This window comes from Metopolophium dirhodum, chromosome 4 (assembly GCF_019925205.1).
Source record: "Metopolophium dirhodum isolate CAU chromosome 4, ASM1992520v1, whole genome shotgun sequence".
Taxonomy (NCBI): Eukaryota; Metazoa; Arthropoda; class Insecta; order Hemiptera; family Aphididae; genus Metopolophium; species Metopolophium dirhodum.
Window position 1 is genome coordinate 23,517,815 of NC_083563.1, and position 14,779 is coordinate 23,532,593.

General features: G+C 31.9%; 2 protein-coding genes across 4 annotated transcripts in view; both read left to right on the forward strand.

The window, feature by feature from the left end:
• The first annotated feature begins 645 nt into the window (after window positions 1–645).
• On the forward strand, window positions 646–10,748 carry LOC132943411 (polycomb protein Sfmbt-like). Of its 2 annotated transcripts, none has more exons than XM_061012395.1 (16): window positions 646–925; window positions 1,652–1,788; window positions 2,763–3,006; window positions 4,529–4,731; window positions 4,983–5,225; window positions 5,291–5,420; window positions 5,494–5,628; window positions 5,692–5,809; window positions 5,887–6,005; window positions 7,058–7,305; window positions 7,376–7,600; window positions 8,642–8,885; window positions 8,952–9,079; window positions 9,133–9,240; window positions 9,423–9,563; window positions 9,629–10,748. In XM_061012395.1, exons 1-16 carry the CDS (start codon window positions 904–906, stop codon window positions 9,767–9,769), a joined length of 2,586 nt encoding a protein of 861 aa, XP_060868378.1. In that variant the 5' UTR covers window positions 646–903; the 3' UTR covers window positions 9,770–10,748. The 2 variants fall into 2 exon arrangements, with proteins under 2 accessions (XP_060868378.1, XP_060868379.1); XM_061012396.1 differs by having other exon boundaries at window positions 8,952–9,049.
• A 987-nt stretch (window positions 10,749–11,735) lies between these two features.
• The window catches only part of LOC132943412 (transcription factor AP-4), a 38,742-nt gene continuing 35,698 nt past the window's right edge, over window positions 11,736–14,779 (forward strand). The window contains exon 1 of one of the 2 annotated variants that reach the window (XM_061012398.1): window positions 11,736–12,590. In XM_061012398.1, the coding sequence (XP_060868381.1) occupies window positions 12,508–12,590 (83 nt within the window). In that variant the 5' untranslated portion in view covers window positions 11,736–12,507. The remainder of the gene's footprint in view (window positions 12,591–14,779) is intronic. The other variant, XM_061012397.1, reaches the window with a different exon arrangement.

Genomic DNA, 14,779 nt, shown 5'->3' on the forward strand with positions numbered 1-14,779 from the left:
TAATCTTATAGGCCTGGTTGATACCTCTTTCACCAGTACTTCTTTGTTCGACTTATTTTTCTCTTTTGTTTCCTCACTTATGTTTTCCTCACCACTGCTTCCTGTAACAATATTTTTATTATTTTTTAAGTGGATGCTGTTTCTTCTGATAATTTTACCCATATTGTTTTTAACATAATACGATCTAGGAGTATTTTGCTTTAGCTATGACCTTCCCTGGTAGCCACATTTTATTTTTTTGAATTAAAATTTCTGTATTAGGTTTAAATTGTGGTTCTTTTTTATTAGTTGTTTTGTCATAGTTGGATTTGTATGTTTGCTGGTTTACTTTTAGTTTCGTCTATACTTTATGTTGAAGTTTAGGTTTAGTTTATTATTATAATAATATATTTTTACCTTACATTAAAATCTTTATACTATGTTGATTTTAAAATTATAACATTTGAATTTTAAATCCACATTCCACAAATAATAGGTAGTAAGTAGGTACCTAATGTTATTATAAGAATTATAACGGTACAGAATATAATATTGGTAATATTGTTCTATGGTAATATTAGTTGTAAATTGTTATCATTGTTATCATAATACGTTCTGATACCGCACACATCCCTCTTCCGCCACCAACCCTGTGGTCAAATTCTTATCAATTACTGGCAACTGGCGTATGTTTGTCTTTCTTTTATTTTCCGTTCGTCTAATGCCTATTCTATTATTTGCAAAAATGTACCGTGTGTTTGGTGGCTAAACATTCTTACAATGAAACAAATTCACACTTCGATCATTGGTGTGATATTCTGCGCTTGACTTATTCGTTTGTTGTGTTCGATGTCGACCCTACGCCATTACCAATTTCAATTTAAGAACTTTGATTAGTGGTTTTGATCTACACTATACACAACAATGGATTATCCGGTTCATAAAGGTAAACTATTTTTACGAAATTCAACTAGTTTATTTCTTATACATCCATGTTGTGACTACTTGTTGGTCTTTCAACTATGAGAAAAATTCTTTCTCTAAAATTGTGATCATAAGATGAATTAAGGTCATAAACTAGATACAATTTAGGTTAACCATATTCCAATTATTGAAGAAGCTATAAGACGAACTATTTACGTTTTATTGATTTTAAATATATATCCAAATAATAATAAAAAAATAATTCATCAAACTTTATACCTACTTATACTGTATTTTATATAAATATTATTTTGAAGTTATTAATTATTCATTAAACTTAGTTACTGGTTGATTTCTAAGGTTTCGTATCCATCTATAATAATGTGGATTTAATTGATCACTTTGAATGGTTTTTATAAAAAGTATTAACATAGGTATGAATATCTAAAGTAAAATTCTAAAATAATATATAGGTAGATATATATTATATATTTATTATATTTTTATATTTATACCTACATAATTCATCTATTAATTAATTATTTTTAAAAATAATAAGTTGCTCTTAATTTTATCAATTATTATAATTTGTATGTAAAATAAGTACCTCGTAATAAAGAATTTTAATTATATTTAAAAACTAGAATATCAATATTAATTTTGAATTATTTAATATTTGTTGTAATTTATTGTGAATTAATATTACTGTTAAATTAAATTAAGGTGTCAATTTAATATTTAATCTTAGATCACATGAATTTTGTATGGATGAATGGAGACAATAATATGTTTATTCCCCATTCTGAAAATGAACATACTACAGCTATAGATCCGGCGTTCTTTGATAACTCTATGCCACAGACGGAAACTATTCAACCTAGCATGGTTAGTATACATATTTATAACTATTCAATTTACTGCAGCTACATTTTGTTTATGTTTATAAATACTTGATATTTTAGTTTTGAGTTAGATAACTGATTATAATTTATACATGCTTGAAAATTTAAGTAAAAATACAATAACTCATACTTAGTAAAAACTTGTAACGTGTTAGTAAGAAGCTGATTGTAATAAATTATCATGCATACTTTCTACTTATGTCAAATAGCTGAAATATACACTCAAATTATTTTATTTTATTTTAGTTTTTACTAACAATGAATTATCAGATGGGGTTGAAACCAAATTTAGCTCTGTTGTTTGTTATAAATATTTTTAATTTAGTTAATTGATTTAAAAGTATTTCAGTATAATATATTTTATACTTATCTAAATAATATTTTATTAAATAGTTTAAAATTACTTCAAATACAATACAGTTCAATTTAAAAGCCCTCAATGATTGTCCGAGTTAGTACTCATTACTATAATCAGTTCAGGTTAAGATTGAACCGGCTTCACGCATGCATACTGAGCCGCCGAACAGTGCCTGACCCCCCATGATGGTTATGCATTCTGTGATTGGCCGACAGTCATCACCGGCCGTTGTCAATCGTCAGCGCTGGTGCTGGCTGCCGTGCATACGCTCCCACCGGTGTCCGGAATGTGCGAAAAAAAATGTGTTTTGGTCGAGCAGTGGTTTAATCTCAATCTGAACAGAGTATACTATGGATGATATATTGTACAATAGTTAGGAAGAAGATACAAAAATTTTTTATTAAAGAATTAAAAATATCTATTAAATTTGAATATACATTGAATTGCATTTGTATACATGTACATGCATTATGCAAGGGAACAAATATTTTTTGAAATGTTTTAACTTAATATACTTTGTGTAAGACATTAAGAATGTACTGTACCTATATAATATTAGTTATTAGTTTTAACAGAACTCAATTAAATTATATGTTTAGGAATTGAACAATTACATGTTATACAATCATCCAAAGGATATGGATAACTCAAATGGAATATGGAAATTCCAAGCTGCACGTAGTATTCAGAATATTGGGATTTGTGAACAAGGAAGAAAAATAAATGCACCTAGCTCTCGAAAAATCAAACCTATTCAAAATCCTGCATTAAAATTGAAAACTCCTATTGCATATCAAAGAGATTCAGATCCTAACATGTTACCTATTGAAAAAGAAGGAAGAGGTAATAATATCCTTTGAGTTGATACATTGTTCTATCAATTTCTTTACCAACAGTAATATTTCAAATAGTATCTACTAGAATTAGTTATCATCATAATAGTTTGATAACATTCGATTTAGATTCCTAAATTGTATTAATCAGATAAAAAAAAGAATCATAAATAACTAACGTACTAGTAATAGATATTATTTTGTATTTGTCAAGAATTTTTAGAATTTTTTCTTACAATATAATTTTTGTTTATATTATTATATTATATCTTTTGAAAATTAACTAATTAAATATATATATATGTTACGGGTGAAGTACAAAAACGGTTAGTGTACATATTACCCGGGTAATGTGAACCTCATCCATACGAACAGTGTAATGTATACATTATCCACCTTAAATATGTAGTATCCAATCAATTTATACATTATCCGGTGTGCTGTGGATAATGTATTCGTATAACTATAATCGTAAACCTATAACTTCGGTACAACATAACCAACGCATCAAACACTTAAAATGGTACAGATTATACAAAGTCTTTCTAGTAGCAAAAACCAAATTATACTAATTCAAAAAAAAATTATTTATTATTATTACTATTAAACTATAAATTATATATTTGAACAATTTTACTATTTACCTAATTAAAATTTAAAAGCGAAATACAATTATTTATTAGAACAATTTGAGTTTGGATGACATTTAGAATTACAAAGTATTCCCCCGGATTTGCATTTACATTTATTTGTTAAGCATTTAGTTTTACATAAACACTTCTTAAAACCTTGACCACCGGAAAAAGATTGTTCATTAGCTATTTCATGCAAAGATTTTTTTGTGGCTAAAACTTCTAAAATATCTATTAATGGTTCAGAGCATACAGTGAATTGATTTCTGGAATAAAGTTGATGAAGAGTGCCTCAAAATTCGATATGCCTTGTTACTTTTTATTCCACTTGATCTCACATTTTTAATTTCCGAAACTATTTCGTTATACTTAACTGCCGATAAATAAATTGAATTATTATTTTTTTCATTAACTATTTTATAAAAACATTCATACAATTTTTCGCGTGAAGTCATTTTAAAAACCTATTATATGTACGACGCGTGTATTGAGACGAACTAGCACTGTACTAAATATTATTGCGTGTGTTTCTTCATAAACATTTATCTACAATCGTTATTTTCTCATATACATTTTATCAAAGTACTTTACCCACTCAGTCGTAGATAATGTGTAAAATACCCGAGTAAAGTACGAAATAAACGTTTTATAAATAGTATTTTTACTTTATCCAATAGGTACAGGTAGTGTACACATTACCCGGATAATGTGAACACTAACCATATTTTGTACTTTACCCGTAACATATATATATACATAATAGTTATTAATTACATATATTAATATCAAAATCAAAATCAAATGTCACCTTTTACATACTTTTAAAATAAATTGTTTTATAATATATGCTAAATGAAAAAATCTAAATAGTAAATATACATAATTATTATATTTTTACAGCTGTTTGTATAAATTGCGGTGCCATTGGCGTTAAACATTCATTTTACACAAAACTAAGAAATTTCTGCAGTCAAGCTTGTGTTAAAGCAACAATGGAAAAGTCTGCAATCTATTGGTCTGGGGAAACTCAAAATAAAAATATTGCTGAAGATCTAGAATCATCTTCTACTTCTGTAAACGATGAACATTTATTTACTGAAATGGTATGTTTTTAAATTTAAAAATGTTTGCATTAGTAACTAAAGAATTTACATTGAATATTAGTTAGAAATAAATGTATTTATGTCCTTTAATATTTACAAGTATATGAAACACAATATCTATATAACTTTTTTATTTATGTTAAAATAAATATTGTTTGGCAGTTTGTTCTATGAACTATTTATAACAACTAAAACGATTTCTTAACACTCATTATGCAAAACTTATGTATTGCTTACTTATTTTTTTTTAGCCCAAAATTGATGTCAGCAATTATCTTATTCCTGCTGAAAATAGTGAAGTTAAAGATCACCAAATTATGGAAGATGAATCTGAATCTGATGATTCACTTTCTTTTACTACATATCCCATTGAAGAAGATTTATTGTTTCCTCCTGATAAAAAACCATGTCGACCAATTCCTCAAACATATGATTGGGTGAAAGATTTGACTAACAAAAATGATGATGTTGTTCCTGTTCAATGTTTCCGTTATGTATGTATTAATATAGATAAAAGTTTATACGTACAGTTTTGACACAAAATAAATTTGATGAATAGGCTCCTATGGCCGACTGTTGGGATGATATAGCAGTTGGAATTAAAGTTGAAGTTGTAAATACAGATTGTGATAATTTTAGTGAAGAATTTCCTGACTACTATTGGGTTGCTTCTATAGTTAATATTGCAGGTTTGTGTTTTTTGTATATATTATATATGTTACGTTTATTTATAGAAATAAATTAATGTAACTTTGTTTTTAGGATATAAAGCAAAGTTACGTTATGAGGGGTATGAATCAGAAGAAAGTAGTGATTTTTGGGTAAATTTATGTTCTTGTGTTGTACATCCAGTTGGTTGGTGTGCAACAAGGGGTAAACCATTAATACCTCCTAAGTGTAAGTATTATATTTAATACATTAAATTGTTTATTATTGATTAATTGACTTAAAATTTTTTAGCTATTCAATCAAAACATTGTGATTGGAAAGATTTTTTAGTCAAGCGTTTAACAGGAGCTAGAACATTGCCTACAAATTTTCGTTTAAAAATATTTGAATCTCTGAAGTCAAAATTTCGGTAACACTTTAGTAAATTATTATACATTTTCAACTTATTTAAATATGTTTACTTAATTACATTTTATTGTGTTTCAGAATTGACTTAAATTTAGAATTAATTGATAAAGAACATATATCAAAAGTTAAGGTAGCCAAAATTCTTAATATAATTGGTAAACGGTTAGAATTAAGGTATTATGATGATGAAGAACAGGGTAAGAACTTATTTTGTACACACATATACTCTACTCTTTCTCTCATACAAGAGTAACCTTTGGTAACCGATTTTTGTCTAATTCGGTCAAATCACAGCTCTCAATTAAATTGGTTTTGTCAGCTTTTGTTTCCGATCAGCTGCAGCCGATAAATTGCTCTACTGTATTAAACTAATAGAATGCAAGCTATGTGGTCTTTGTAATATTAAAGTGATGTTCCTGAGAGTAGAACACTCGGCTTGCTTTAGTCACATGCACATCCATTATGAGCTGAACTCCGTTATCTGAGGTTACACTTATATGAGACGGTTATAGTAGTTAAGAGGATGTCAGTAGTGTAATATTTGTTTTTTCTCAGACCCATGCTCAACAATCAACATGGATAAAACGTATTCATGTACAAGAATTTTTAAGTAATGTTCTGTAATAAAGTTATATAGGATAATAGTTTTGAGCGTTTAACATTTTTTTTATTATTATTTGACTTAAAAAATAAATTTTTTTTAGAAATTTAAATGGTTTTAAGACATTTATCTAGGCAATTTGATAAATGATAAGTAATACCATGACAAAATAGATTGGTATCATCACAGTTGTAATAGTTTTTTTCAGTATCCGCTTCTCCTTCATCTCTGGTCCATGTTGTAGTTCTCGACTTCTGATGAGTTAATTTCTTTCTGTTATTTATGTATGTATATTATTGACAACCAATAAGAAGGGGAGTAGTACGATATAGTTAAAGTAAAGAGTGGAGGATGCTTATTAAAAAACTGTGATGATACCTATCTATTTTGTCCTGAGTAATACCCTCAAAATATTATTCTCTATAGTTTTTGTATTGGATGATTTTACTCTAAGATTACTTAAACACATAAACAAAAAAAAGATTTTGAATGAATGTGTTTTGTCTATGTCACAAGTGGTCCAAAGAGAAAAAACAAACATTGCATTAACATCCTCTTAATTTAATCTTGAAGAACTAATATATTTATAGTTTAATGCAGTTTTATAAATAAAATATAAACTATGAATTAAAATTGTTTAATTTATAGTATTTTGGGTACACGAAGACTCACCATTAATTCATCCAGTTGGTTGGGCTGGTCGAGTAGGTCATAGTTTGTGTGCTCCTGATGAATATTGTGATAGAACATCAAAAGGTTTACGTGATAAAGATGATGCTACAGAAGATCTTTTTCCGATATCAATACCATTTAAGTCAGGATTTCAAGTTGGAATGAAGCTGGAAGCAATTGATCCTTTAAACCTTGCATCAATATGTGTTGCAACAATTATGAAAGTAATGATGAAAACAATATCTATAATATATTAAAATATATCTATTAAGAAAAATGTTTTTAATGTTTTAGGTGCTGAATGACGGCTATTTAATGATCTCTATTGACTTTTATAATAGTACACCAAAAGATTGGTTTTGTTATCATTGTACATCTGCAAGTATTATGCCAGCTGGATTTTGTAAAGCACACGGTATTAATTTAAAACCGCCTCAAAATTCTATTAATCCTTTTGTATGGAAAGACTATCTAGTAAATTCCAGCAGTATAGCAGCTCCAGAACATCTCTTTGATATGGTATGATTTATACGTATATTATTGTAATTGTATGTAAAATTAATAAATTATTTAAGAGGACGCCACACCCGCATGTGTTGTCTCCGTCTTACAAATGTACAACATAGCAAAAACTATTTCGAGAATAAGGATATAGTATATATATAAGTAATATTAATAACTTTGACTGTGCAACGTTGTTTTTATTTTTTTGATATCATTTATATGAAAAAGTTTTTCAAGTTTGAAAAACACACAAAATAATGGTTTTTGAAACAGTAAGAACTTTTTTCATATAAGTGATATCAAAAAAATAAAAACAATGTTGCACAGCCTAAGTTTTTTTTTTTATGTGTTGAAAATTTTGTTTCTTAGTTATGACTGTAGCCGTCTTGGTTCTTTCCCGCGCAAAACAGTTTTCGCTATGTTGTACATTTGTAAGACGGAGACAACACATGCGGGTGTAGCGTCCACGTAATAACATAAATGGACAAGTTTGTGGGGCAGATAATATATACAATGTCATATAACACATGCTTGTTTTAATTATATATTCAACTATTAATTACTTTTTAAGTACAGTAGATAATGCTTAGTGCACAACATAAAAAGGACCTCAATCATAGTTTTATCACATTTAACCGAGAAAACTGTACAAAACACTACACAAAAATATATAGGAAATTCAGCCAGAACTCAAGATGTTGTGCGTGTTAACTGATGACACACTAAACATTTTTACTGTATTTAAAATTGTAAAAATAAATAACTTATATCCTAATTTTCCTACTCTGGCAATCTATATACTAAAATATTTATAGCATAATATCAGAATGGTTGATATCACACGTGTTTACACATGTTTATTGAATTGATAGCAACTCTTAAAAAATATATATATATGTAATATACTAATATGTGTATAATATATTACTTTTTAAATTTCAACTTATATACAAGATAATTGCCTATTAATTATTATAAAGAAATGCTTATATTATATTAATTAGTAATATATGATTGTGTTAATACCTATACATTTTAATTAAAAATCGTCTTTAGGAAATACCTGATCATGGATTTAAATGCGGTATGAAACTTGAGTGTACTGATTTAATGAATCCTCATTTAATATGTGTGGCAACTGTAGTAAGAACAGCAGGGCGGTTAGTAGAAGTTCATTTTGATGGATGGGAAAATGACTTCAACCAATGGTTAGATTGTTGCTCATCTGATATATTTCCAGTTGGCTGGTGTGAATTAGTAGGTTATAAATTAGAAGGACCTATCACACAAACCATTCAAGGTAATATTTGTAAAATAAACTTAAACTTATTTGACTAAAGTTGATTTAATAAAATTTTTATATTAGAGCATCGACCTAGTAAACATAAAAGAAAAAAATCAAGGAAACATCAACGTGTACCAGCCAAAAAAGTTACTGTACCACATTTAATAGTTCATACAAAGGTTCCTACTTCTTGTTATACTTCTGTGGATGTAATAATATACACATTATTATTCTGAGACAATACTAATTTTATTTTATTTAGGTCTCTCAGAAATGGACTGCTGACAATAAAATAACTTGTGTACGAAGTCCAGTTTCAGCAGCAGAACCTTTGGGTCCAGATCAATCTCTACCAGTTGCTAGTGTAAATGTTAGTATATTTTTTAATTTGAATTATTTGGACAAAAACGATTTTTATATATATATATATATATATAATATATCTATACCATCTTGGAACATTGACTAAAATATATTTAGAAACATTTTATTTGGATTAAATATTATATAATAGTTTAAACTTAATATTAATTAACATTTATTTGTTCTAAGAATGCAACAAGTATTAAAGAAGAAGATGAACTAAAACGATCATTTTTGGAAAAAGATACAAATTTATGGAGTGAAAAAGATGTATCTGAGTTTTTACTTTTTAATCAGTGTGCTACATACTGTGATGTTTTTTTAAGCCAAGTAATTAGTTTGTTGAAAATGTTTAAATTTTATATTTTTTGTTATATTAAAAATTTTGTTCGCAGAATATTGATGGTATACAATTGTTGAATCTCACCAAAGAAGAAATTATACACATGACAGGAAATAAAGTTGGCCCATCGCTGAAAATATTTGATCTTATACAAAAATTAAAAAACAAAACTAAAAGAAAAAAATACCTGTGAATTGATCTTATAACTTGTGTTTGTGGTTTTATATGCAAACATAATTTATATTATAATATTTATAATGATAATTGATGATAATAATTATTATTACTACCTATGGTTATTAGATCGAATTAAACTAAATGTTAAATAAATATGTATTTATAGTTAAAATACTAAATAGTCTAGTGAACAAGTGGACACTATTCGAATTAGATTGGTTAAATAGTTTTAATTTGTATTTTAATATAATTAGAAACAATAACAGACTAATAATGGAAATCATTTTTGCTCAACTAGTATTTTTAAATCTGATTGATATTCAATATTATTCATTATTTTTAGAAAATTTAAATTTTTTTATGAATGATTGTAATATTCTAAATTATGTTAAATTATTTATTATAGTATACATGGGAGTTTCATGTTATTAACACCAATATTAGTGTTATTTTACAAATTCTTTACTTATTAGAGACATATGACTTAAGTATTGTTGAGCTTTTAATCTGTTGACTAAAATTATTTAAAAAATCACTTGTATAAAATATTACAAATTAAAACATTGCTAGGAAGATTTGTACAATTTTAATACAATTTTTTTTTATTAACATTACAATGTGATAAATTCAAACATTTAATTTTGTATCATTATTAGTTTGTGTTTAATATTTATGTTTAATTTTTTTCTGTTCAACTTACATATAATTTTAATATTTATATTAATAATAAACAGCTAATGGCAATCATGGTGGGAAGGGAGTTTTATGTACCCTTCTCATCACCACTGTGGCCTTTTTTTTTATACTTACTAAGCAATAATTTGTACGCATTATTAGAATTAGATGTTGTTGTAATATTGTAATACAATCACAGTCTATTCAAGTATAGTTTAGTACTATTGATTTATGACGTCGCTCTTATGATTTTTTGACACAATTGCAATCTGCCAAGAGCTGATTACTCATGAAAATAAAAAATTAATTGCCCACGTTAATATGACGATGATACTTGACTTATTATATTATTTTTAGACATTTAGTATTAATTATCCACAATAAATGTCGTGCCCATGTATAAGAAAAATCATACATGAGTCATAATTATTGTTAAAGTGAAAATCGTCATAATTTTTGTGTACCCTACATTGGTACCATACATATATACATCAATGTTATCAATGGGACCTAGGTGGTCTAGGCTAGGCCCCACTTGAAAATGGTGGTTTGTTGGAAATGTTGATAAGTATTACTTGAAATAAAACTTGTGGTTGAATATAATATTCTCTGAATTATGACTACCAGACTACGTGTAATGTGAATTATTCTCAGTTAGGTACCTAATCTTAGAGAGCTCTCTAACCTATACTATTGAGTAGGCCCCACATGGAGAAAAAGTTCTGCACGTCACGGGATACCAACAATGGCGATAAAAAATGTTAACTATAATATTATTATCGAAGTTAATATAGCGGTGATTACTCGAGCCATAATTAACAACTTCCCCAAAACGGTTATAAATTATAATATTTAATGATGCAATATTTGCGTTAAAATATCAAGTTTTCCTTTAAATCGCCGAAAAACGTTCGTACCATTTTCCCCCGTCGGTGAATTGATGTGTTACAATTTTATTGAAAATACCTACCAAACAAACGTTGACGATATTATATAATTGTTTTTTGATGTATCAAATAAGTTAGGTAGGTAGGAAAGCCGACAGGTAAGTATATATCGAGTATAGTTATAGTTCTCGGACTGCGTGTCCACTACAACACCTCAACAATGGAACGGTCGGCCATACCGATCGTCAAATGCTAACATTTTAGGACGTGTCCGACAGGAATTCGAAAAATTTCCTCATTTCGAGTCAAAACTCGTAACGTCGCGGAATTTGAAAAAAAATTGGAGGGGAGGGCGTAGTGGCGTACACGTATTGTATTCTTTTATCTGTGTATTGTGTGCTTTTCACGGTCGGCAGAATGATTCACATTTTACGTCTGCACACAGTGTCGCTCCCTGGCGGACGTCAACGGCCCACCGCGATCCTCTGCCCGTCGCCGTGCACCCGTCCGGTCTATCCCCACCACCGCTGACGGGCCGGCCCGCATGTGAGCAGTACCCAAGCCGGAAAGGCCTTTTATCAGCTTTTAAGGCCGTTTTAGCTGCCACCGATCGGATGGCCCACGTCGGTGACCGGTACGTCATGTCGTAACCGTGTTCAAAGGCCGCCTGGCGCGAAAAATGTCGGGAAAAACATGGTGGCCGCGTGCGCGGCGTACGAATACGCTCACGTCGCTCTGGCGGCGGCATCGGTGCGCGGCGCAGCGCACAGCTGTTTCCCGCCATAACGTAGTTCATTGTGTTGGCGTACGTACGTGCATCGGTTACGCGCGCGCGCCATTTTTTTTTCCTCGTCAGCTCCCCGTTGCCGGGCAAACCGCTGTCGTCGCCGTACGAACGCCCCGCCGACGAAACCGCGCGCAACCCTACGGGATTTTCGTTTCGTCCGCCAGGCGACAATTACTGAGACATATTAATAATAATAATAATTTTTAATAATATAATATCGACGACCGTGGAATAATATCAGTTCGTGTGCGGGTCGTCGTTTGGAGAGGAAAAAACAAGGGGGACATCAGTTTGTTCTGACCGAGCGCTACCCCCTCGCCAAAACAAACGCCCGAAAACCGCCGCCCGCCCGGTTCGCCATCGTCTCGCGCGCGCCCGACGTCGGTCCGACGTTCCGCACGTATCATGGACACGGCCATAACGATCAGATCGGAAGATCGTTTCGACGATTTGCAGCATTACGACCACGAGGACTTGAACTATTGCAGGTGAGCGGAATTTTCTGTTGTTTTTTTGGGGGAGGGAATGGGGTGAAAGATTTCCGGTACGTTATGCTGACGAACGTCGGTTAGGTTTTCGATTCCGTTTGCATGTGTGTGCGTGCGTGTGCATAGTTATCTGCCGTGTTGTACACGCCCGTCAGCTGTTGTGTGCGGTATCTTTATCAATGCGCAAAAATAAAAACAAATAATCGATAACAAAACCAGTGTTGTTTATCATTTCCAATCGACTGCCGACTGTGATGACGATTGACGAGAGTAGTTGTAATACGCAATATTGCCAAATAGTCGGCGATCGGCAGTCGAAATCTAACTGAAATCGTAGTTTGCAATTATTTCATCGCAGTCATCGTTTTACAGGAGCGTTTTTCCTAAGTAGGAATTCTCATTTTATTTTCGTGAACGATCCTCCGGTAAGATCGTCCCGAACTCCCCGACTACTAAAGCAGCCTGGTTCAAGCGCGCGGCAGATGGTCGGTCGGTCGCCGGCATCCAGCTGTTGGGCCAGCTGTCCTCCCCTATTGTTGTCGTCGTCCTCACCGTGCGCGCTCTCTTGTGCGCCGGTGTGTGTACTAGTCGCCGCCGGCAACCGGTTTCGGCGGGCACAGCTGTCAAAACGGCGGCGTGCACACCGGTGTCGTTTTATAATAACAATAATAACCGCGACGAGATGACGGTTGAACGATGTGTCCCATCGTGGTGTTTGGTTGGTTATTTATTTATTTGGTGTCAGAGGCCGGCCGGCCGGCGACACGGCTATGTAGGCCACGCTTGGTATTATTCTAGGTGGCCCTCGTGGAAGGAAGGAAGGCCGCACACCGCAACACCGGCCGGCCGGCAAGCGTGGTTTCGTGCGCGGCGGCTGGAGGAGAGCGGGGCACGGACGGTCGGAGCGATCAAGACCCGCCAGCCGTCTGCGGTCGGCAGTGCGCGCGCGCTCGATTTCGCCCGTCCGTCCGTGGGCAGAGCGTCACCGCCGTCGCCGTCGCTACCCATCCCGTCTGGAGGTCACGGCGTCGCCGAGGCGGCGTACTCGGCCGCAGCCGTCGCCGTTTACAGCTGACGGAGATAATAATGTGTATAGTCCAGGACGGAACCAAACGTGTGATTTCAACAATTGGTGGGCGGAGGGGGCCAGACGGTGTGATTATTTATGGCTAAGAAAAATAAAAATAATAATAATAAACCGCACAAGGACACGGACACGCGAAAAATAGAAAGAAATAATAAACGAGTCGTCCACGGGCCACGGCGGCGGTAAGACTTTAGCGGAGGAAGAGGGAGAGTGCGTGCTGATCGCGCCGAAACGAGTTCGAAAAAAATCAAACTGATTATAAAACGACTATAGACGTGACGTCATCCTATGTTCACCTACCTATCTTACTTTTATTGCGATTGCGTCCGTTTTAGGTTAGGTACATACAGTATATTATTATGTTAAGTTCCTGTAACCCAGCTTTTGGTCTTCAAAATATCCTCTTAATCACGCGTGCTTGGTTACTGACGCGCAATTAGGTTAAGGTTCTTGCGCGTATTCCGTCAAACGTTGACTGCTGAAAAGCTTCCTATGTTCAGAAGTCAATTTATTAGTAGTGTAGTTTTTTATCCACACGTAGTTAAACATTCTATTCCACCAGGTTGCATGTTGTTCTGTGTGTGATATACTTACGTCTATACTGTCAATGTACTCTCGAATATACACCGTTCTGAGTCTAGAGTTTTACATGGCAACTAAAAAAAAAATTTCATATTTGTTATACTTTAAACAATGACCATCAGGGTTATGGTACCTTCATATTTATACCTGTAGAAAATGCAATGATGTATGCTTAACAAAATATTTGTAAACTATATGCGTTGTTCACTTGTAAATTTTACGAATTGTACCTACCTGCGTCATGTATGAATACCGAATTACTATCAAATTTTGTGCTTACTATATTCACAATTGGACTTAGAAATTAGTTAAAACTATTATAATATGTATTAATGTATAATTGCATAATATAGGTACCTAACTTTATGAGTTTTCTGTTTAAAATAAGTAAGAATTTGAATGCATTATACCTATTTTTCTCTATTAATCCAAATAACTAATTGAAAGAAAATTCCAGTTGAGTTCCATTGTTGTTTACAAAACACTATTTTGCATAAACTGAGAAAGTGTCAATGGAAAA